We start from the raw sequence: 24,313 nt of genomic DNA on the forward strand, positions 1-24,313 counted from the left end.
CATTTACTATAGAAAACTGCTTCTTCTTTTAGGATTCTCTAAATAGCTAGAGAATCAATGCCAGCTTGTTATTTCTTGTTGCAGTTCTGAGCAGTGGGACCAATGGCGTAAATATCCCACCAGATTCTGCAGCCACATCAGAATCACTAAGTAATGCAACATTGAAAAGTTCTGACTCTGAAGACAAGGTGAGTTGGAGAAGGATTTAAAGGGCACTCAATTTGAGAAAATTTAAAACATGTATCTCAGAATGGAGTCCATTTGCTCATCAATGTGAGCACAGTTTCATAAGCTGATGACTCCTTTATCTGTCCATACTATGCTAGCCCACTTGAGGAGTAATAGTAAATAGGTTTTATACTGTTCTAATAGTACACTGTGTTTATATTTACTAAATCAAGAACTAAATCAAGCAGCAAAGACTTGCTGAGTTGAAATATCACAGAGAATTTAGGATGGCTTTAGTCTGTATTTTTTTCCTTACAAAGTATGGAAAAAAAAATTGCTCAATTCTGCTTCTACTCATTGTTTCCTTTTGTCCCTCTAACTTTGTTTCTAGTCCTATGGTAAAATCTTACTGCTGCATGGGTGATGCCGTTCCCATCATAGGCATTGAATTCCTGTAGTTCAGGTATCTTGGTTCTGTGGACTGATAGAATACTGCTTTTTCCGCTGATCAGATTGCATGAAGAAACACATCTTCCTCCTGCAGGTTCATCTCTTAATCTGTGCGTAGGGAGAATTTCAGGGAACTTTCTTCTTTGAGGGGAGAAAAGCTGTCTTAACATCCAGTAGCCATTGCCAGGTCTGCTGCTTCTGTCAGGCCAGAGTCTAGGAAGTATTTACAGAACTCCTATTCCAGTCTGAAGAAGCTTTGGTTTTGAGCAAGGGGCACTGAGCAGTTTACACTGTGTGTTCAGTCTTCCTTCTCAGACTGCCTAGCAAAAAGCCATCACCTACCCATGGACAGCTTTACTGGTACTACCTTGATTTCTAACAATTGAATGTAGAATGGTGTTGGGAAATGTGAAGATAGAAAGCATACAAGAAACTGAAGTGAATGAGTGACACTTAAAAGTTCAGAGCTGATAGAATTGGAGGTGATAATTAGTAAAACCCCAGAGGCAGCAAGTAAATTCCATACGGGAAATGATGGAAGGAGAGCAGAGGTAATGAGGGGCTGAAAAATTTGAGCTAGGGGAAAAGGCATGTAAGTGCATAAAAAGTTATGTGGTATTTTGAAGGGAAAGCAGTGGAATAGATCCTTTTGTGTTCTGTGCAAAGTGTCTAGTCCATTCTTTCCAGTAGGTGTGGAGCTAACTACTGGTATCTTATGATACAGTGACTGAGGGCATAAGGAGATGTTCGGTGATTTTTGTACTGTTTTTTTTTGTCTGGGGATTCGTTTTTGTGGATTCATTAGAGAGTAGATTGCTTTTTGATGCCACACTGAGCATAGCCGTAGCAGGGCACCTGCCCAGCTATGCCCCTGTCTTGGCAGCTGCAGTGAAAGGCTGCAGGTGGAAAGTTCAATGCAGAGGTACAGATAGAAGGCCTTTAGCACTACAAAAGTTCAAGAGCCTTAATGTCCTATGAGACAGCGTTGAATGTGAATGAGGGGTGCATACTTTAAAACAAATAACATGCTGGGCTGTTTCCCTAAGACTGTAGCCAACAGGTTAAGAAAAGTGACCATTCCCCTTTTACTTGCCACTTGGTGGGCTGCATCACGAATATCATGTGTAGCTGGGGGCTTGCATCTAGTGTGAGCGAGATGGAATGAAACCTGGAAGTGCCTATCAAAAAAAAAAAAAAAGGCAAGCATGGGAAAAGGGGACTCCAGTTGGATAGTAGGGCAAAATTATTGAATTTAGTCCGTTCAGACATTGAAACAGGCCACACAATTTAGAGCTGCCATCCTTAGACTTGTATTTAAACTCGACTGTACAATGTCCTAGGCAGCCAGCCTAGCATAACTTTGAAGTTGATACTGCTTTGAGCACAGTTTGAACGAAATGGTGTTTAAAGATCCCTTAACTATTCTGTGTTTCTTTTAGAAAGATTCTCTGAACAACAACAGTTTTTTAAATGTAAAATTTGCCTTGTAGCTCTGAAGATTTTTTTGGCTTGGCATTGTAAATGACTGTGACTCACCATATCATAACCTTCATTTTTTGCTTAAAGAAAATGATTTTAATTATCTAGACTAAGATTTTCAATTTCTTTCTTTAGGCGGGAGAATGTCAGAAAAAAGAGTCCAACAACACTTCAGATGACGACAGCTGCGAGAAGGCGGAGTTAAATGCACAGCAAGCATTTGTATTTGGGCAAAACTTAAGAGATAGAGTTAAGGTAAACACATGCTTGTTATCTTGACTAGGAGTTGATTTATTTAAGTGAGGATAAGAAACACTGGACTTGACTATTTGTTGGCATGAGTGTTGCACACTGTTTATAAAGTTATTCAAAACCATTATATAATGGGGTTAAAACTTCCTTGCATGCTTGCCAAATCCAAAACTGTGTACACAGTTCAGCTGGCTGCTTAGTAAAAACTGGTCTTCCAGTTATTTGGTAAACTCCTGTTACTGTTACAAATCACAGAATCATAGAACAGCTTGGGTTGGAACGGACCTTAAAGACCATCCAGTTTCACCCCCTGTGCCCTGGGCAGGGTTGCCAACCACTAGAGCCGGCTGCCCAGAGCTGCATCCAACCTGGTCTTGAACACCTCCAGGGATTTGGCATCCACAACCTCTCTGGGCAACTTGTTCCAGTGCCTCACCACCCTCTGAGTGAAGAATTTCCTCCTAACCACTACTGTAAATCTCCCCTCTTTTAGTTTATAGTCATTCCCCCTTGTCCAGTCACTGTCTGCCCTAGCAAAAAGTTGCTCTCCATCTTTTTTCTAAGTCCCCATTTAAGTACTGAAAAGCTGCAATAAGGTCACACCCAAGCCTTTTCTTCTTCAGGCTCAACATCCCCAGCTCTCTCAGCCTTTTTTCATAGGAGGGGTGCTCCAGCCCTCTGATGATCTTCTAGGCCCTCCTCTGGACCTACTCTAACAGATCAGTGCAGCACAATATTTTCTCTCACTTTTTGGGTTAGAATTAAGTTGAAATGTGTTCCTAAGATGCTCCTATGCAACCAGGGTTTCACAGAAAAAATAAGAAAAACAGGGCAGCACGGGTTCAAATCTGTGCATGAAGTATTTGGGTTAGATTGTTTGTACCCCCTCATAATACAAGTTTGTACAGGTTTTCTGGTGTAACAAAAGAAAAAGTGCAGTACGGAGATATGGGGTTATCTTATTTTATTTTAGAAAGTGCTTGTGGATACAACTTTTACTTGAGGGAGAAAAGAGCTGAAATTTTTGTGATTCATAGTTAAAGCTGCCTTAATAAATACTGTTTTTGTAGTTAGGAGATGAAAGCGATGAAACTGCCGATGTGCAGAATGCTGGCATTCCGACATCAGACACACCTTCTGCAACAAATTATTTCCTACAGTACATCAGTTCCAGGTGAGACTACAGAGAATCCTATATCCTTAATTTGTGCTCAAAGTTATTTGTGATTCTGCTCTTTTTCGGATGCTGGGATTATAACTGGGTCAGTGGGAACCCAGGCTTCTGAAGAAAGGAGGTAGCAAGCTTCAGATTTTTTTCTGAATTATTTTTGTCTTTAATTTCTGTCTGATCATGGTTACACAGAACAGCTCCTTCTGCAAAACAGGTGTATTCGTAACGTGAGTTCAGCTGTGCACTTTGGATGTCTTTATTTCATGAGAGTCTCCAGGACGTTGTCTTCCTGTTCATGCCTACCTGTGGAAGGTCTAAGGAATTGGCTGTCCCAAAACAGTTTTGGTTTTTGGGCCATCTTTCCTGGTGATCTTACAGTGTAATGGCAGTTACAGAGCCTCTAGTTTATTGCCTTGCTCATTTGAAACACTTCTAACCTTCAGATTTGCTGATCAGTTGCATGAAGTTCCCTGCCTGTTGGTAGGCATGTAGTATCTGTTCTGGAAGTGTATCAGTTCCATTATCAGTCATTGAATATTCCTTCTTGGACCTGAATATTAGAGTGGAACTTAACTTTTAGAGAGGTATGCATGCAGGGAAGATGGATGAACAATGACTTGTTCAATTTTTGAGTCTGTAAAATGGTAGTAAAACTGTTGCCCTTCCTAAATAGGGGTTTAAAATCTTCTAATAAAAATGTCACGTGTGGGAGGTTGCTCTTCTATAAGGAAAATGACAGGGATGAGTCTTGATTGTGAGACTTCTTGGGAAGTCTGTAACGCTGCAGCTAGTCCAAGAAAAGGCATGGCTCATCCCTGCTACTGTTGCTTCAGTTTTGATATTGCAGCTGTTATTGTTTCAGTTCTTTCCCTGACTTTTTGAGAAAATTGACCTAAGAATGTGTAGTGGTTTGAGTTCGCTGTGCATGTAGAATACTGTTTTTAAAAAAGTATGCTATGTGATTAAATAGTAAGCGCTTGCTTAGCATTCAGCATTGCTTAATAAGTAATTAGATATACAGAGGGAAAATATTTACAGTGACAAAATCATTCGCCATTATTCTGAGATAATTCTCATTCTGTAAAAATGATACATGCTCTCATGTTACCAAGTTAAATTAATTTTTTATTTTGTTTCTATGGAAACCAATAGTTAGTTTTTTAAAGTCAGTAATAGTTGCTCACTTTTTGAGGAATTTGATCTGTAGAGGATAAACAGGTATTTTCTTGACTTACAGAAACATTTTTTCCCCTCTAGTATAGAGAACTCTACAAACAGTGCAGATGCATCTAGCAACAAGTTTGTTTTTGGACAGAACATGAGTGAGCGTGTCCTAGTGAGTATCCACTTTTTATGAAGTGTTCTGATTTTCTGTGAAGTTTGTGTTACGGATTCTCACTCAGGAAATGTGCAATATACAAGTATTACAAGTATTTAAACATACTTGTCACTGGAGCACAGATTCCTTTCAGTGGTTTCCCATGTAGGTAACTGAGTGAAATCTGGGGGTTTCGTTGTATGAACTATTGGGTGCTGCTGCAGTGCCCTCCAGGATTTCCCTGCCAAGCATTGCCAGTGGAAGGAGATAGAATGCCTTCTCTGTGGTGCACATGGTTCTCAAATCCAAGCAGTTTAAATATGGCACAGCTTGCTTCCTTTCAATGGCTTCTTCACTGTAACTACATTGACAGAAATTCAATTACATGGTGCTCCGAATGATGGGATTTCAAGTCCAGCAGTAAGACAACTACCTCAGTACTGAGGTACAACTCAGGAAATCCTGTGCTTAACTGTTTACCAACCCCCAGGTATAATTTCTAGTGCCTTAGTGTTTCCTACTTCTGTTTTATTGTTATGATGGTGCAAAAGGGAAGCACTTAATACCGTGCATTCATAATTATCTAACCATTGAGCAGGGTGGTCAGGCAAGTATGTCTCAAGTTGAACTGTAGCTGAAATTAGTTAGCTTTGTTTGGACATAACCTCAAATTAAGGGTTGAAATTTGGTTTCAGTTGAGGACAAAATAATTTGAAGTGTTTTTTTTAGGTCAGGATCCCTTTAATTCCTTGGCTGGGGCAGTAAAACAGCTTTTACTGTGAAAGGATGTCATCTGTGGGATTCTTCTCTTGCCACATGGTTTATAAACACTAGGGGCCTCCCTCAGTGATTAATGACTAGTCTTCTGCAAAACTAAAATTAGTGTATGCTTTCTCTTCTGTTTACCTCATCTTCTATTTGTGATAGAGTCCACCAAAATCAAATGAAGGTAGCACAGAGAGTAATAAGGAGAATGCTGCTACAGAGTCTGGGTCCGAATCATCTTCTCAGGAAGCCACACCAGAGAAAGGTGAAAAAGAAAACATTTTTTTTAGGAATGGTAGTTAAGCCTTGTTTAAATGACTGAAGTTTTCAATATTCTGTTACTTTATAAAAACATCTAATGTTGCCTTTATTGTCTCTTCTAACCAAAGACAGAGCCTTTTGGGGCTTGGGGGGGTTACGTGTTGCATGCTGTAGATACTCTTGTGCTTCTGTCTTTACTATTAAACACATACAGGTTATGCTGTCTTTTTCATGTGTTTTTTTCCTGCAATATTAGGATTGTCTTCAGCAATGAAAGCAGGTTTTAACAGAGAAGATACTTGGACCTCTAGAGTGTAGAAGAAATGTTGCAAACCATTTCTTAACAATTCTGTTACACTTCCAATGATTGTATATTGTGTTGAGTGGGTGTACCAAATGTGTTGTTTCAACCAAAAATTGTTTGCTGGATTCTAGACCTCTGTGACTCTTCAGATGTGCAAGATTTTCTGGAAATTTTGGGAGCAGTGGGTTTTCTCCAGCAAACTGCTTGTGGGCCAATGTAAAATTGGAAAATGAATCATGCCATACATATGTAGGCACAACAGTGTAGCTAGCTGGTAGCAGTATTAGTACTGCTGGAACACCTACAGATATGTAGGTGTATATGAGTTAGTAAAGGTTTTGCGTAGTTGTATATAAAAAAACATTTTATGTGGGAACGAAATTTTCAATAACTTCTTTCTTCTGTGCTTTGCATCTTCTTGTGTTTATAAAACGAGGCTTGAAAGAGCAGGCTTTAACTTCTGCTTTAAACTTAAAGCCTGTTTCTAATGTTCTGTACCTGTCCCTCTTCTGTACTTTTTCTCTAAATTCTGGTTTACTTGTGAGAACTTTAGAAATCCTATATAATTATAAGCTAATCGTTCTCAAAATAAACTTTCAAAATTTTGTTCAGCGAATAATATTTCAGAGTCACTGGCAGAGTCTGCAGCAGCCTATACTAAAGCAACAGCAAGGAAGTGTTTATTAGCCAAGGTAGAAGTGATTACTGGGGAGGAAGCCGAAAGTAATGTTTTACAGGTAAGAGACTGATAATGTAGGGGAGCTTTGAGCTTGTGGGGATTAATATGGGTGTCCAGGGTACCACCTGTTCCTTCAGCTGAGCCATCTTCTTTATCTCTGATGTGCTTTCATGTGTTAGAATGCAGACTTTGGATATTTATTATCAGATCCTTACTCTGTTGTTTCTTAATTTCCTCTTTCCGGATAAATTTCAGCATTTGGACAACCCAGACAAATCTTAAGCATACTTCCTTGAATTAATCGCAAAACAATTATACTTACTGTATTGCTGAATATTTTTTTAAAACTCAGAATGGGCCATTATGCCTGGCAGAAACAATAAAAAACAGTACTCAAGAATTTATTTTGAGGGTATTTGCTTGAATTAGTGACATTTTAAAAAGATGTTGTTATGACTCAGACTTCTGATTTCAGTGATTTATTTAACTTTGTAGTTACTCATTACCTTAAATTTACTTATTAACTTCAGTGTGTCTTTAAGAGAAACCAGCAAGGTTTTGCTGTGAATCTGAAAGGTATATACCTCTTTTCCTCCTCCCTTTGTAACTCTGTTTTTTTTTCTTGATCTTTTATGTTTCTTGGCACCCGAATTACATTGTGGGGTATTATTATTGGATAGTTTTTTGCCATGACTTTTTGGTCTCTTCTGATACCAAACAGATGTATTTTTTCAGTAACTAATGCATATCAGTTGAAGTTGTATTATTGTACAAAATAATCATAATGTTTGTTTTCTCAGACCAAGCAAGATATAATCTATAATAATAGCAAGATGGGAGTGTCCTGTTTTGCTTAGGAAAACCACAACTTGAAAATTTTAGCAGTAATATACTTACTCATGCAAATCAGTCCTCTGTTATGTTGTAGCTTAATAGTCCTCTCACCCAACTTTTCTTCTTTTTCCCTGTGATACTTAATACAGTGGAATACTGAATGGGACTTGTACAGACAGAACAACATTAATATGGCACAAATTAAGTATACAGAGCTGGGTGTTCTGTGTCAGAGGAAGACAGAGAAACAGAGGGAAAGCAAATATATATACCACCTGGTGCATGCACACATGTGAGGAACATGGGATGTGAAGGTTTGAAGAGTAACTCTGAAAATCATTCTTGTTGTTTGATCTTGAACATAGATATTCTCTAAGATTATCTAATTTCCATTAATAAAACCTTCTGATACCAGTTAGCATATTTTGAGAGACTTATTGCTAAAGGGATGATGACACAGCTAAAACAGTTTAAAATTCAAATACAGAATTTGAAAATCAACCATTATGCTATAGAGATATTTTCTGTTACAGATTCAGTGCAAGCTGTTTGTATTTGATAAAAACTCTCAATCTTGGGTAGAAAGAGGTCGAGGACTTCTTAGACTCAATGATATGGCTTCAGCGGACGATGGAACATTACAGTCTCGGCTGGGTAAGAGGAACTCGGGAAAAGAGTTACTGTATGATAGTCTGTGTAATTTCATAGGATGTTTCCATGACACACAATAGCATCTGCTTTAGGTCATGTTAGCTACAGCAACTCAGAAGGAAGTTTGGCCCTTTTCTCTTGCTTTATTTTATGACCATTTCCTCCAAAGACGGGATATTTGCCTATATTCTCCTATTGTAGCAAATATTCCATTTTTTTTTTAATTCCCCCTAAAAGCAAGCTGTATTTGCCAACTAGAATATTTGACTAGAAATGTATGGCAACCTTCTTCAGATCTGGGCTCTCTGCTCTTAAGGACTGGGCACTTGGGGGGGGGGGTTAAGTCTCTTTGGATACTGCACAATTTTTCAGACCTTCAGGAAGGTGCATTAACCTGAGATTATCAGCTCAGATCTGACCACTGAACTTTGATGTATTAAACATGTGAGACGTTGGGCTAAATATCTTTAGACGTGTCTTATAATCTTTAATAGCCTACTTTCTTCTGAACACTCATGACAAGACTTCTCTTTCAAAGGCTTTCACTTGATATTTATTCATTGTAGAGGAGACTTAAGAATTCCTTTCTCCTCCCCTTGCTCCAGCCTCACAGCATACACACACAAAAAGCCATTTTGGCTATTCTTGTGTTCCTGTTGTGCCTTTTTCCACCTAATGGATCTTGTATGTTTGCTTTAGTGATGAGGACTCAGGGGAGTCTCAGGTTAATCTTAAATACCAAGCTCTGGGCTCAGATGCAGATCGATAAAGCCAGTGAGAAGAGTATCCGGATCACCGCCATGGATACAGAGGACCAGGGAGTTAAAGTTTTTCTTATATCAGTGAGTAGTTTTGGTTTACACTTCTTACAATCTCTCTACTGAAATTGGTGCTTGCTTAAATTGCAGTTGAGCTAACGTTTCCATTCTTCTCCACACCCTGTTGCCCCCCTCCCAAGCCACGGGGCTTAACAGACTTTTCTTCTCTGAAAATCTTTACTAGTTTTGAAGAAGTGCCACATAAAGGCTGCTCTAGGAAGCCTGATTTTTCCAAAGCATTTACCATGGAGTTGTGGAATCTGTTTCACATCTATTCAGGCTATAATTGCAGCATAAGATTAATGCTGATCATTTTCTATTATCAAAGGAAAATAGGAATTTCATAGTTTTCTGTGTAATGAAACCTAAGTTTCAAATTCTTACGCAGTTTGTAGTACAGGAAAGTTATTGTTGTCTATCTACATTGAGGGTGGATGCACAGACACTCACTAAAAGTGAAACACTAAATATCTGTCAAGAACAGTATGTTACTAGTTAAGGGTAACATGTTTTGCTTTGATTTTCCTTTAATACAGACTATACCAAGCAGTAGCAGGACAGTTAAAGTGATTTTGATGCTTGCTAAGTGGGTAACCAGGAATGCCAATTAGAATTACTAAAACACTTGAGAGATTATAATGCAGTCAGCAAGAAAGAGGGGTCATTCCCTAATGCCTGCCAAGAACACTTACAGATTTGAGAGGTCTGAACACATTATTTTGACTTATACTGGTTTTACAGAAGGGGTTGCTAAAGAATTGAAGTGGACCAGAAATTAAGAGAACAGCAACAAAAAGCTTCTCTTGTGACATTAGGTTTGTAGGACTGGGTATCTGGAATCCCAGAGTCTGGTATTAGGTACCAAATACCCAGTGATGAAGAAAAAGCACTGAAACGAGTGGTTAACTTTTCTCACCACTTCTCTCTAGACTTGACAAGTCATCAGGTTATTCAGTATTAACTTTTAAAATCAATTCTAAAAATACCTTGTATGGAATAATTGATTGCACTGCAGCTCTCTTCAGGGGAATTTTGCAAATACAGTGGTGACTGATTTAAGTGACAGGTTGGGCTGGATGTGGAAACAATTTTTTTTATGAAGTAATCTAAGTAGTGAAATTGTTTCCTTAAAGTTAACTTTGGGTAAAGGTAATAGTAGTTAATGTGAGGAATTCATTGACATGGTGCATACAGAGCTTCATAAAAGAGTTCTTTTAAATTGATTATAATGTTCACAGAATACTTAGTTTGACAGGCCTAAAAATTGCTCGTTTTGAAGCTGTAAATTGGACATAAACCACTTTTAGAGTAAGAGAAGAAATACTCTGGACAGATAGTTACAAATGCTGTTCTATGGAACTGATGGCTCTCTTATGAGAGTGTTTTTTTGTGTGTGTGTTTTTAACAAACAAACGAAAAAGCAACCACCAACCTACCACCTGCCCGATTGCATGCCCATTCAGTTTTCTCAGTATATTGTACGTTGAAATTTTATGTAGATGTATTATGAAACAGTTGAATGACCTGATTATGATTAACAAATATGTGAAACTGAATGATTGACAAACCTGGAAAATCTGTGCAAACCAAACTTTTTAATAAAAAGATCTTTTTATCTCAAGGTTTTTTGGGGGTGTCAGGAAAGCTGTATGACACCTAGGTGAAGAAGCTTATATAAAATCAGCGAGTACTAGTTATGTTATCCAGAGAAGGCTGGTGCTGAGCAGAGGGGAATATACTCTAAACATCAGGATTGAGTATATCTAACATCTTACTATGTATACCACAACCCATTGTGACTTAGGTTGAAAAATGCCTATATGAGAAAACTGAAAAGTAGCTTGTGAAACTTGGCCTCACTGTTGTAGATTAAGTAAATGCTTTATTCTGTTGTAATTCCTTGCACCTTTTCTTGTTTCTGAATATTAAAAAAAAAAATGTAGGCAAGCTCTAAAGATACAGGGCAGTTGTATGCTGCATTACACCACCGGATCTTGGCTTTGCGGAGTAGAGTGGAACAAGAACAAGAAGTCAAGAGTGTAGCACCTGAGCCAGAAGTAACACAATCAAACGAGGAAGACAGTGATGATGATGTCCTTGCACCTTCAGGATCAGTCGGAAGTGGTAAGCAAGAAAGACATGGGATTTCTTCCTCTCCATACATTTCCTTTGTTGTTGTTTAAGGCAGACTGTTTGTCCTCTCTGTACGCTGTAGATATACTTCTGACCTGGAGGTGTACAAGACCAGGTTAGATGGGGCCCTGAGCAACTTCATCTAGTGGGTGGCATCCCTGCCTGTGGCAGGGGGGTTGGAACTGGATGATCTATGAGGTCCCTTCCAACCCAAGCCATTCTATGATTCTAGTTACTTCTCCAGACTGGTAAAACGGCTGCTGCTTCTGTCTGCCGAGTTACATGTCATGGATTAGCAGAAGTGATCTATGCTTCAATTAGTTCTAGCTTTGTTTGTAGGACCTTTAAAGGTGGTTTTGAGTTTCAGTTTTGCCTTCCACATGGCCAAGGTTTGCACTTAAAAAAAAAACAAAGCAGCAGCAACAGCAACAACAAAACCAACAAGACCACCAGTCTTCCAGGCTGACCTTTGAGTAGAATGCTATTTGGAAAGCAGAAGGTTTACAAAAAGAAGTGGAAAGAGTGTAATTGCTTTCATCGTACGCAGAGAGGCCATAGCTGAAAAAAACACCAATCATCAGTGTGAGGAAGGTTTCCTTCTGACCTCAAACTGTCTGCGCTTTGCCTTCCTACAGCTTAATACATCCCATCTTTTACTGAGATCAGTGCTCCAACCTGACTCACTGCTGGGGAAAAATACTAATAATACTAATACTTAAAACAAAACAAAAAAACACAGTGTGTGGACTTAGGCTGGAAACTGAGCTCTGGGATGCTACTGGGATCCCAAAACCAGACTAGTCAAGAATATAAAATTTTGCAGTGGACAGAACTTAATCTGTAGAGGGAATATGTCAGTTGGAGGGAGGGGGGAGAGAAGCAACTATCATTCTAATCTGTCATTGAAATCCTAAATGTGAGACATCTGTAGGCTTCTCAAGTGAGGTCCCTTAGTGTAAGGCAAGAAAAAAGATATAACAAAACTATTGTCTGTTTCAGGTCCTAATGACGAAGGTGACGGGCAGAATGTTGGCAGCACATAGCAGATGTGAGCCGATCTGCTTGCAAGGCTGCTATGAACACCATCTTGCAGGCATCTCTCTGGATACCCCAGGCCAGCTATTGTTTCAGGCAGTGTTGAAGGCTCCAGGACTTAAGAACTGTGCATCCCTGTTCTGTTTGTTTGGTTTTTTGGTCTGGATCAGTAGATTCCATACAAAAAAAAAAAAAGCAGACTTGGAAACTACCTGAATGTGGTTTGGGACGTGAAAGCTCATCATATTGATGAGCCAAAAAAAAAAAACAACCAAACATTTCCCCTCTTCCTTGTAATTAAAATGGCACATTACAGCTTGTCACAGCTTTTCATTGGGACCTTTTGACTGTTTCTTCAGTAGTTCATGTCTTGCAGGCCTCCGAGATAGAACTTTCCGACACGGTTCCAACATGAATTCTGCTTTGGTAACCCCCTACTCCCCCCTTATGAGTTTCTGCCACCTGCAGGGAAACCGGGTCCTCACCAGTTCCTACGCTCACTGACTGCCCTTTTGGGTTCATTCTCTTTTTGGACTGCAGATGGGGCAGCTTGCATTTTTACCTTTTAATCCCAACGTAGGTTGTGGACACCGTTGTTCCCTGTCTAGTGGGTTTGTAAACAGAAAGAAACAAAACATTGTGATTCACCAGAGAAGCTTTTTTAATGCGTTAATAAGAGACTTTAAAGTCCACAGGACATTTTGCTAACTCCTTTTCTTTCTTCCCATTTCATTATTATTATTTGGGGATTTATATTGTGGTGATACTTTTTTATTTTAGTTTTTCAATAAGATGCTCTTGTGTGTTGAAAAAGTGAAACTATTGTTTTGTACTGTTCTTTTCTGTTACTATTTAAGGGAGAGCTAAGCCACTATATATAATAGATGTTGCATACAATTTTTCTTAGAAAATTATATGTTTCTGTGGCTACAGTAAAGTGTAGGGAGGCATACAGGTTACACCTTCAGAAAAGTTGATGAGGAAGCAGCTGTTAGCCCTTGGAAGAATAAAATAGGCTCATGTAATGAGCTTGGTCAGCCATTAAAATAAATCTGTATAATAAAGCAGCTCTCATTTAATGGCTTGATTCAACAAGCCATTTAAGCACTTGCCTGACTTAACTACATGTGAATAATCTTACTGAAGTCAATGCAACTATTCATGCTTAAAGTTGAGTACATTTTTAAATATCTTGCTGAATTAACGGCCTTAAATAGAAAATTAACTTTTAACCCTTCCTGTCCTTATTCTGTTTCCTGAAGTCTTGCAGCATGAAGAAAAAAGGTAATATTGCCAGCTTTGAATAGTTTGGGCTGAAGGATATTGTATTCTGTTCCACCAAAATAAAAGCAAGAATGTGTTTTCCTGTGTGTAATTCTGAAGTACTCCTGCTGTAACCGTAACTCACTTTTTTACTTTGGACGTTTTCTGATCATTTGGGCCTTTTGTGTGAAAGTTGAGTTTTATTTTGTTATTAAAACATCTGGTGTTATGGAGCACACTTGGAATTTGGTAGTCACCTAAGACAGTGACTGCATGATTTTTCTGTAAATTCCCCAAAATGTTCTATGTTCTTTATAAGTAGTTTACTACTAGATAATTTCTCATTTGCTTGCCTTTTCTCCTTTAGATTAAGGAGGTCTAAATGCACCATTTTAATGCTTCTTCCCCTTCCAATTTATTTTAATGTGGCATGAATTGAAAATGAAAACCTAGGTTGCAGCACAAAAGCAACTTTCAACTTATTCAAAGATCAAAACAGCCCTTATTGCCTTTATTTTATGAAAACACACTTTTCTTCATTGGGGGTTGAGAACGTTTAATTTAATTGTTGGCCAATTTTAGCCACTGTTGGAGACTTCACTTGGCGGGGCGGGGGGGTAGAAAGGTTGTTTTTCCTGTGATAGCCTTCTGAAGGAGCATCTTGGGAGTAAAAAGGGGCTAATGATTAGCTGTGCCATTGCATTCATGATTTCCCTGGACTGTCTGCTCATTCCTTTTACATTTTTTTTTTCTCCCTACAGTTGTGGGTTTTTGTTCTGTTTTGTTTTGTTTTGTTTTTTTAACCACGCACAAACCTGTGATGCACCCTTTCCCTTGCAACTCGCTAACAGAAAACGAGCGTGTTTCTTACTACCCACCCACACAATTGTTTCTTCATCACATGTCCTGGGGAACTTCTGTATTTTCAAATGAGTGATCTGCATTTTGGATCTTTGATCTTTTTACACTGATACTCAGATTTTAAACTACTCTTTTTAAACAACCTTGCAGCGTAAAGTTTATTGTTGTCAGCCTAAGAAAATTAATGAGGTGTCTTTGTCAGCAGAGCCTAATTGTGGAGAAACAGGTGTTATTTCCTGGTCCCAAAATCCATTCATTTTGGGGTCTATGCAGAGTCTCACTTTGAGGTGCTTTACCTAAACATGAAATTGATGGTGCATGAAGATTAATAATAATGGAATAAGCATGCCAGCTTTGATGGGATTTAGAGGTGGTACACAGGCACTTACAGCATTCCAAAAAAAAAAAAAATCTGGCAGCTACTTACAGATACAAATTTTATTTCAGCTAGAAGCCTTGCATATGTTTAGAATGAAGAGAAAAATAGTAGTGTGAATCACTAACAGAATTAGCTATAGATTTACTTCAAGCCCTGTCCAGCAAGTTATAGTTAGACCAAGCAAAAATTCTATTTCATTCTCTGCTTTAAGCCTTAGTAAATTACTGACAAGTAAAACCAGGTAGTGCCCATGTGTTTTGAAAGACTTATGCAAGACTGTCGTATGAAAGTGTATTTGGGGATTGCATTAAATCTTCTAACAGAAAACAAGCAAACAAAACAACCCAAGCCCTGTGTTGTGTTTCCTGTGCTTGACCCTCCTGCTCTTAGGAGGCTGATGATGCCCAGTTGTGCCGTGTTGCAACGATCTTCCCTTGCACCACCCTCCCCCTGCATCTTTGCTTCTAAGTCTGTTGTTGATGTATGGATGTTGTTAGCAATTACTGCATCTCTTGTTCTGGCTGCTGACTGATGTCACCATAGTTATTAACAATTTCCAGGAAAACAGGTTACTGAAGATTAATAACATTGAACACACTTGATGGGGAAATACTACAAGTATGGTGGTGTTAGTAAAACAAAAAATAAACCTATTTCAAAAAAAAATATATAAAATAAGATTAGACCTGCAGGAAATTTAAACATTGAGATAAGAAAATGTGTCATTTTGGCATCTTTCCACAGTCAGTTTCCCAGTGTGCAACGCACTGCTTCAGAGAAGATGGGGCAGGGAAAGATCTCAAACTAGTCCTTGGCAGTCTGCCACTAAAAGCAAGCTGAGCAGGTGTCCACATTGTTAGAAGCCTACAGGAGTAAAAACCAAATAAAATAATAAAAGACCCACAACGTTTTGATGGCTCTCCCCCTTGTCTCGTCATCGAGGTACCAATCAATTCCATTGCTTAGGTATTGCTGCCGTTAAATAGACTCTTCCTAATGCATCCCATTTTCTGCAGTTTGACTGGCCTCTTGTTCTCCCAGTGAGTATAGAAAATGGTTTATTTCCTTTCTAGAAACATGTTACAGATTTGAAAAGTTACCATGTTTCTCCGTAATCTCTAGTCTTAGCAATTCCAGTTATGATAATTGCCATAATTTGTCATGCAAGATTTCATTAAACTGACTTTTCACTGTGCGCTTTTTCTCCCCTTGTTCTTTGGTCTTTTGGTGCACTGACTTTCTTATAATGGACTTGAGCTCACAGCTTGTGGATAGCAGATAATTCAGAAATAACATTACAAAATGGTATTTTAATTTTCTGGGATAACCATTTTTTTCCACCTTGTAAAGACAAGGACAGAGCAACAAAGGTGCCAAGGTACAATTGCTAAATGAGACTCTTCAAGTCAATCTTAATTCCTAATGCATAGGTTTTGGTTACAGCTCTTTTATAAAGAAATGCTCAAAGATTTTTTTTTTTTAAGATAGTATTCAAAGTTCCCTTTTGAGTGACTACCTTTTTTCAAGGGTTTAAAGAACTACAGCTGAATTTGTCAGCAGGAACCCCAGGAATTCTGTTGCTGGGGGCAGTGAATGTATCTGTGCGTTGAGTGGGGGGTACGTTTTAAAGGAGACGCTGATTGAATTTTGGTAGGTTACTCTCAGCTTCTGTTGAAACCTAGGAAAAAAAGTAATAATGTTGTATTTGTCCTCCTCTCACTCTTGAAGAGACCTGGAGGTATCAATCAAACCAATTTGAGGGCATAGCTGCTGATGGCAGTTATCTGAATAGTCCCAAAAAATCATTAGACTCTACCAATTGTGCACATGGGATGAGGAGCTTGCTTCTTACACTGAGCACTGGAAAGCAGCTTACTGATTGTTGACATTGGATTTGATTAGCCCATTTTGCAGACGAGGTAAAATTCCTTTTCTGACAAGTTCGGATTACAAGCTTAGGCCGCTGAACTATGTGGGGAGTAAGTCCATGCAAAAAGCTCCTAAAAGAGGGGAGAATGGGGAATTCTTTTGGATATGATTTACAGGGCAGTGGTTCTGTCCTTACTTCTACAACAGTTTCAGAGGAAGAAGGGAAATGAGTTGCTTGTAGCACAATGGCAAGTCATTTTACCCCCCACCTTCAACAGTTGAGGGAGGTAACACAAATCCTGTCCCTGGATTAGCTAACTCTGGCATGTAGGCACAGTTTACGGTAAACCCTCTGCAACCAAATTATTTTGACTCAAGATAGATGGTCTAAGTGTAATGTTAATTAATTAGATTGACTTGCTTGTTGCTTTACCTGGAACTCACTTGTTTATAGTAAGTTGCAAGCTCCTGTCTCCTAACGGTTCTGTGATGAGCATTAATAGCCTAGGAGGTCTTGAGCACAAAACTGAAAAGCATGCAGGAGATGCAGTATGAATCTACTACAGGTAATAACTACATGTAATATGCGCTCAGGACAGAAGGGCTTTCAGTAGCTGCTCAAACTAGAGCACCATTTGTTACCCGGTATAGAACCTTACTCCGTGCAAGGCTTACTGGCCCCAATATGTTTACACTGGGGCAAATGCATCATGACACTGTGACTGCTGTCATGGGTTTTCTAGTCCTGCTGTCTGTAATAGTGATTCTACCCTTCATTAGATGTGCTAAGCAGGAGGAATAAAACTGCCCTATGACCTGCTTCCTTTAATAAGTAGCGAGTACTTTATTGTTGGGTTTGGTTTCTATTTTTAAGAACAGGCGAATTTTTGGAGCGCAGGGGAAGTAGTACAGTGGCCCTGCTGCTATTGCTGGATACAACAGTCACCATAAGCAGACGCTTTAAGACTAGGCTGAGACTCATTAATATACCCAAATACCAACCCTAAAACTGACAGTTGGGACAGCTCTGGAATGGAGATGACCCTGCCATCCCCAACTTGCATGCCACCCAGCAGCTCCAATTTAATCTCTAAGGTACGCTAAAGCTACATGCTTTATATTTATGCTACATGCTTTAGCGTACCTTAAAGATGCTTAAAGAGGAGATAAAGCTTGAACCAAGATTCCAGCCAGTTATGGACTTCATGCAGTCAGCTACTGAAGTCATTTTAACAGTGGCAAAATACAAATGGAAGAGCCTGATTTGAAGGCATACCACTGAGAAAGTTTGATAGTGAGTTGTTAAACGTTTTTATTAGCAAACTGACAACCACTGAAAAATACATACAGTGTAGCCTACACTAGTGTGGCGTAAATGTGTCGATGCATCTTTATTATTTCAGAAGAAAAAGATAAAACAGTATACAGAGGACAGAGAATTAGAATAGAGCCCTTGAAAATCCAAAGGAAATAGCTCAAGTCCTAACAAGTTATATCTGTAGCCCTTAACCACACACACAAATGAACAAAACCAAAAATAAAAGCACAACCACAAAACTGTCCTCTGCTGAAAAATTAAAGGATTGGAGCTATCAGAAGGGTATGTTGTTAGTACAGAGCTGTACTATCTGAAATCAAGTCATATTTTAAGAGCCAAGAATTGACTGTGTGTTAAAAACGTGAAATATAATTACTTTTCTAAAGAATTTCAGGTATAATCAAGTCCTTGTGTAGGCATTATATCTGATCCATCAGTGAAAGCCAATGCAAAGACAGCAGGAAACCTTAGAATATAAGGCTGATGTGATGATGTTTTCCAACACCAGCTTAGTTTAGGGTAACTTCATAGCATGTGGACGATGAGCCTTTTCACAGCAGGAGGAGGTGAAGCAGCTACAAATCTTCCAGAGGTTTGTCCTACTAAAGAACTTCAGGAAACAGGAGCACATTCAGGAAGCCATTCGCTTTAGAAAACATTTGGGCATACAGAGGCCATGCAATGAATTCAACAGGTCTTGGAGGTTTCACAGACAAGATCACAAGCTCAGGGTAACATCTGCTTTCTGCTAGAGCACCCTGCATTGGATGAAAATTAGCTAGTTCTGCATCAAAGGTACCACTGGCCTAAACATACATCCAGGCTGGACCTGTGGAAATCAGTTCTGGGGAGTGGGATGAAGAAGGAGTCAGACCAGTACTTGTACCTACAGACAGGTCTGTCCCGAACCTAGCTGCGTCTCCACTTCAGGTCAGGTTGGGACAGTGAAACTCCTTGTGCCAGCTACACAGAAAAAGCCTTAGAAAGAGAACCTGTGTGTTGGCCCACAGCTGACCAACAACAGAAAAAAAGGTGAATTAGGGAACTTCCCAGCTGTTTCTTCAAACTCTGCAATCATCTCAGAAAGCACTCCATCAGGTAACCAAATGCCAACAGAAGGTGTTTCTCCCACATGCCTCTGCTGCTGTGAGCAAAAAGCAATCGCTTCTCGGGATGTTAAGAGTTTTAGCAGGTTAGTGGTGCAGAGCACGCACCTCAAAACTAGTTGTATAAACATACATTTGTTCAAAACAGTTTCTCAAAATTAATTTTCTACTGGAAGCATTTTATCTATTCTCGTTGCTCATTTGTGACAGAGGAATTAACACAGCGCATCCCATATGAAAGGTATTTGTGATGGGCAACACGTCACCAGCTCCATCAAACTGCAGGTACAGTGACCATCAGCCAGATTTTCGGGATTCTGCTTTACCTAAAGATGAACTTAGAAAAATGTCAGGAATTTGGTAAATCCTGAGGGTCATAAAGCAGACAGAGGCAGAGCTTGGTGCAGCAGCACCTTCCAACCACCGCCGGGGAGTCAGAAGGAGCGTGATTTTAATTAGAACCCTGAAAAGCAGCAGAAGGACCAATCCTGCAGTTTCTTCATGAGGGGCCTGCGAGCTGCACAGCACCCACCTGCCTCACCCCATGCCCCGTGGCTTAAAACCACGACAGAATCCAACCTCGTGAGGGGATTTCGGGGACAAATGCTTCTCCTTGTAGAATCATAGAATGGCCTGGGTTAAAAAGGACCTTAAAGATCATCCAGTTCCAACCCCTTGCTCTGGGCAGGGTTGCCACCCACTAGAGGGGGCTGCCCAGAGCTGCGTTCAGCCCGGCCTTTAATGCCTCCAGGGATGGGGCATCCACAACCTCCCTGGGCAACCCGTTCCAGTGCCTCACCACCCTCTGAGTGAAAAACTTTCTCCTAATTTCCAACCTAAATCTCCCCTGTCTTGGTTTAAAACCCTTCCCCCTTGTCCTATCGCTACCAACACATGTACACAGGCGTTCCCCCTCCTCTTTATACGCTCCCTTCAAGTACTGCAAGAACTTCAAGCACTGGAGTTCCCCTCTCCCTTCCCCAGCCGTGAATCCCCTCACAGCCACCGAGAAACCCCCTCGGGGCTCCGCCGGGGCCGCTTCTACCACCCCCGGCCCCTCCATGGCCCCGCAGCCGCCCTCAGCCGCCGACCCGGGGCGGAGCGAGGCGAGGCCCCCGCGCCGCCATCTCGCGAGAGCTCGGCCGTGCCCTTGCGGCGCCATGGCGGGCTACTGGGACGGCCCCGAGGGCGAGGAGTGCCCGCGCCGCACCTGGCTCACCACCCGCGTCGGCGCCGCCGCCGGTAAGGAGCGGGGCGGCCGCGTCTGTGAGGCCGGGGAGGGGGGAGAGCTCCGGCGGGGGTGGGCGGCGGAGCGGGGCAGGGCGGCCCCGGACCGGTCGCGGCCTCGGTACGCCGCCGGGGAGCTGCCGCCGGCTGCGGGGCGGGTCCCGGTGCTCGAGGGGGGCAGCGCCGGGCTCCGGTCCTACCGCGCCGCTGCAGGGGGCTCTCGGCGGGCCTCGTCCCGCGGCTCACCGGCCCGTTCCGTCTTGCAGGCCTGGTCGGGTCGGCGTACCGCATCATCCTGCTCCGGCCCAGCTCTGCCCTCTCCGCCTTGCAGATGGCAGCCGCCGACAGCGTCACGATGGGTAAGGGGCTGTGCCCTCCAGCAGCGCCGCGTCCCCCCCGAGGCAGCGGTAGCGGTGCCGAGGGGATGCGGCTCCTGCCGTGCTCGGTCCCCTGGGGCCCTTTGGCTCTGTGCTTCCACCGCTCACCTACCTCAAAGGTGTAGAGTGGTTTAAGGACAGAAGGCGAGAGGCAAAATGATAAAGTGACTCAAAGCACGTAAGTGCAAAGCGCTGCAGCTGGTGTCTTCCGTTTGCTTTATTCCAACTTGCTACTTATTTATACGTGCAAGTGTTACTTGCGTGTGGGTAACTTTTTCTGCTGGATAATGGAATGCCACTAATTGCGTGGGGGATGGCAGAAGAAACTCCTGGTTAAATGCTTGATATGCAAGAACTGCCATCGCAGCTCAGGCTGAAGGTGCATCCTGTGGTGAATGCCCCAAAAACTGGATAAGAACAATATTATTTATTTAAAGCTTAAAATATGCATTTCTTACAATCTAGAGTAAAATGTACATGTTTTTAATACTTAATATATTTATATATATGTGTGTGTGTGTATTCAGTTCTAAGACAAAAGTATAAGGGAAGCAAAAGTTATTTTTAAGCAAACTTAAAAGCAAAATTATTTTACTTCTCTACTTCATACAAGTTAGGCGCTACCCTTAATAAATGACTTTCTGTTTCTGAAAAGCTAAAAGGAAAATCAGTGGTTTTTTTCCAATCATGCCGTATAGCCAAGAAGAAACCATTTAGTTGTTTTGAATTGCCTGTGGTCTGCAAGAGGGAGTGGATGCTGAAGAAGTAAGCAGGGAACTGAGGGTCTGTTCCAGATGCAGGTACATATCCACAAGGGCGCCCCCCCCTCCCCCCAAACCCTTGGCAAATGCAGTTTCTTTTCACTAAGCTCACCTTGTTTTTCAGTGTAATTTAATGGCCTGTGCCACCTCTATCTCTTCACCAGCACTGGTGTTCTGAACTAGAAACTGATTCAGAAGTGATCCACATCTGCAGTTTTGAGTTGTTCAGCTCTAAAACAGGACCTACAATCTCACGTAATGACCTGAGCCATAACAGGTCATTGTAATGGACCAGATAATGTCACTAGTTATTACTTGCATAAATCTCGTAATCCTAAACTAGCACAGAATCCTCTTGCTACTTTTCACACCTGAGGAAGAATTTTATCATGTCCACTGCTAAGGAGGCCAAGCCTGATGGGCTGGAGCCCTGTGTTTTGCCTGCAGAGTCCTTGGTCCAAAGCAATGAAAGTGGGGGGAACTGAAGTACAGTGCTTGGTCTATGGGTTTTGTTTCTTCAGTGCTCTTTTAAGTTGACTTTAGGATCAGCATAATTGCATTTTCTGCAGAAAAAGTGATGAGCTTTATAACATGAGCTTCCAGTTTGTTAGTTACCATACAGGCTGGAAACTTCATCTTGGGCATTTTTGAGTCGGTGTGTTGTTCCCAGAAGGATGAATTAGAATCTGGAGACAGTGCCTGGTAGCCAGTCTTACGTTTCTGATCAAGAACCTATATTATAAACCAAAGAAGCTTTTTATATGTTTGTTTGACACAGCTATTTGCCAAAGTTTTCAGTTACACAGATGGAACGGGATATGTAATTCGGTAGACAAGAAAATGCTATGTTGCATTGTCTTAATTCAGTTCATGGAATCAATTTACAATATCAAAATCAATTTTTAAAAATCAGTAACTTACAAATTCAGTCAATTTTTCTATTTTCTAAAAATCATTACAAGCCCCAGGCAGGCAAAAGAGGGGTGTAAAGTGCAAGGGCAAACCAACCTTTAAAGAGAGCAGAGCCACCTGCGTTTCTCTACCTGATTCCCTGTGAGGCTGGGTACGGAGGCGCTCAGGAGCTAAGTTTCAGCAAAGAGCACAAACACTGCTCTGCTATCTCCTGCATCCTGAGGGAAAGTGCTCCAGAGAAACCTGCTCCTCACTTCTCTTACCCTCTGACTGCCTGGGGGCTGCCCCATTGCCTCGTCTGCGAGAGTTCTTATGAATTCCAAGCTAGTAAGCAAGCTGGACATGGGGGCCTTTGTCTGTAGCCATGCGGACGTGCCGGCCTTGTGGCACACAGCCCCTTCCAGCCACGACCGAGCTGGACCTCCTCGTGCAGGATCTGCGCCGCACAAGGGTGGCTGCGCTGCTTCTGAACCAGAGGAGGTACCAGAAGGAATCCCATGGGACTTGCACAGTGCTCGAGTCTAATCATGTGTCTGGGTTATGATGGCCCCAGGTAATCATAAGCAGATGTTAATGCTTCATTATCCTCTTTCCTCCCAGAGGAACTGCTGAATGGCACCATGCTTCTCCAAAATATGCTTTGTATTTTATTCTCAGTTCCTCAAGGGGGTTTATTTAGTTTCTTTGCTTTTTGTTTACAGCTACGCTAGGAGCTGTGTTTGGCTTGACTACCTGCCTCAGTGCCCAAATCCGAGAGAAGCCAGAGGATCCGTTGAACTATTTCATAGGAGGCTGTACAACAGGAGTTGTCTTAGGTGCAAGAGGTAATGCCTGCAATGAAATGAGCCCTCTGTTTTCAGAAACCTTTGTGTTATGGAAAATAGTTAAATAATCTTGATGTCAGGCTTATTTGGTAAAGACTCATCTCTGTATGTGTATTCCCTTTTATGCCAGTTTCAGTGATGCTTCATGGCATAGGTCTCCTAAAACAAATACTACAAATACAGAGGGAGACTGGAGATGATAGCAAGATGATTTACAGCTTGAAAACAGAGCTGACCCAGCTCTGACGATTATAACTACAAGTTGTAACTTGAAATTGCAGGATATGAAAAACATAGTTGTGGAAATCTGTTTTCTTAACAGCAAATGTAATTTATTTTACGTTGAAAATGCAGTCTATCATCCGCTTTGTGAATTCATCATGCAGTCTGAGGGATGAGCTTTATCTTTCGGCTCTTGCTGACATGATGTTGTCAGGCTAGATTAATTCCTGCAGATTTTTACGCAGTACTGTTTTCTGCAGGCATTTGCAGACTCAGTATTAAAGATCTGAGTGATTTTTTTTTTTCTTAAGTTGCTATTCTGGTGAAGTAGTATTTCTCTTTACTTTTCCTGGTTGCTAAACTGATGAGAATTTGAAGTAACAATTGTTATTTTAGTCATTGAAATAAGCAATTTAAGATTCCTTGTGTAAGGAGACGGGGCAGTGGATTATAGATATTTATAGTTGAAACTGTAGGCAAAAAGCATGAGAAAACTTAATTGAAAAAATACATTTTTCTGATTTCTATTGACCATACTCATGGTCAAGGGACCACGAACTGCTGATGAAAAATTGCAGATATGTCAAGATCTACTGCGTAGTACTTGTGTCCTGATAGATCTTTTTTGGTTTAATTGGTTGTTTTTTCTTTTTTTCTTTTTTTTTTTTTCCAGCTCGCAGTTACATGACGGGTACCATTGCGTGTTTGGGTTTTGGAGCTGCCGCTGCTTTAATGAAGATAGGTAAACAGGAGGGCTGGAGGCTGACAGGACCTCCCAGGCTGTAAATGTTGCCATTCCTCCCTGCAAGCTGTCCTTTGAGTGCTGTATGTAATAAGACATTGTATAATAAAGATACTGTCAAATGAGTTGTCACT

At 40.9% G+C, this 24,313-nt stretch overlaps 2 protein-coding genes across 2 annotated transcripts in view; both read left to right on the plus strand.

Annotated features, from left to right (window-relative positions):
- The window catches only part of RANBP3 (RAN binding protein 3), a 45,243-nt gene extending 31,550 nt beyond the window's left edge, over positions 1–13,693 (plus strand). The window contains exons 8-17 of the mRNA XM_040537292.1: positions 85–188; positions 2,233–2,352; positions 3,420–3,523; positions 4,778–4,856; positions 5,766–5,868; positions 6,781–6,905; positions 8,215–8,335; positions 9,032–9,174; positions 11,094–11,274; positions 12,283–13,693. Coding sequence (XP_040393226.1) covers positions 85–188; positions 2,233–2,352; positions 3,420–3,523; positions 4,778–4,856; positions 5,766–5,868; positions 6,781–6,905; positions 8,215–8,335; positions 9,032–9,174; positions 11,094–11,274; positions 12,283–12,326 — 1,124 coding nt within the window. The 3' untranslated portion in view covers positions 12,327–13,693. The remainder of the gene's footprint in view (positions 1–84; positions 189–2,232; positions 2,353–3,419; positions 3,524–4,777; positions 4,857–5,765; positions 5,869–6,780; positions 6,906–8,214; positions 8,336–9,031; positions 9,175–11,093; positions 11,275–12,282) is intronic.
- Positions 13,694–20,244: 6,551 nt separating this feature from the next.
- On the plus strand, positions 20,245–24,312 carry NDUFA11 (NADH:ubiquinone oxidoreductase subunit A11). The gene is made up of 4 exons (XM_040537293.1): positions 20,245–20,356; positions 20,608–20,700; positions 23,093–23,215; positions 24,111–24,312. Exons 1-4 carry the CDS (start codon positions 20,275–20,277, stop codon positions 24,221–24,223), a joined length of 411 nt encoding a protein of 136 aa, XP_040393227.1. The 5' UTR covers positions 20,245–20,274; the 3' UTR covers positions 24,224–24,312.
- The last annotated feature ends 1 nt before the right edge of the window (position 24,313 follows it).

The sequence above is a fragment of the Cygnus olor genome, chromosome 26 (genome assembly GCF_009769625.2).
Source record: "Cygnus olor isolate bCygOlo1 chromosome 26, bCygOlo1.pri.v2, whole genome shotgun sequence".
NCBI classification, from domain to species: domain Eukaryota; kingdom Metazoa; phylum Chordata; class Aves; order Anseriformes; family Anatidae; genus Cygnus; species Cygnus olor.

Excerpts from the sequence above, each read along its gene's own strand:
- NDUFA11 (XM_040537293.1), top strand. The coding sequence starts at position 20,275 with ATGGCGGGCTACTGGGACGGCCCCGAGGGCGAGGAGTGCCCGCGCCGC. Across the intron at positions 20,357-20,607 it reads CCGCGTCGGCGCCGCCGCCG|GCCTGGTCGGGTCGGCGTAC; the intron begins GTAAGGAGCGGG and ends TCCGTCTTGCAG. Across the intron at positions 20,701-23,092 it reads CGCCGACAGCGTCACGATGG|CTACGCTAGGAGCTGTGTTT; the intron begins GTAAGGGGCTGT and ends TTTTGTTTACAG.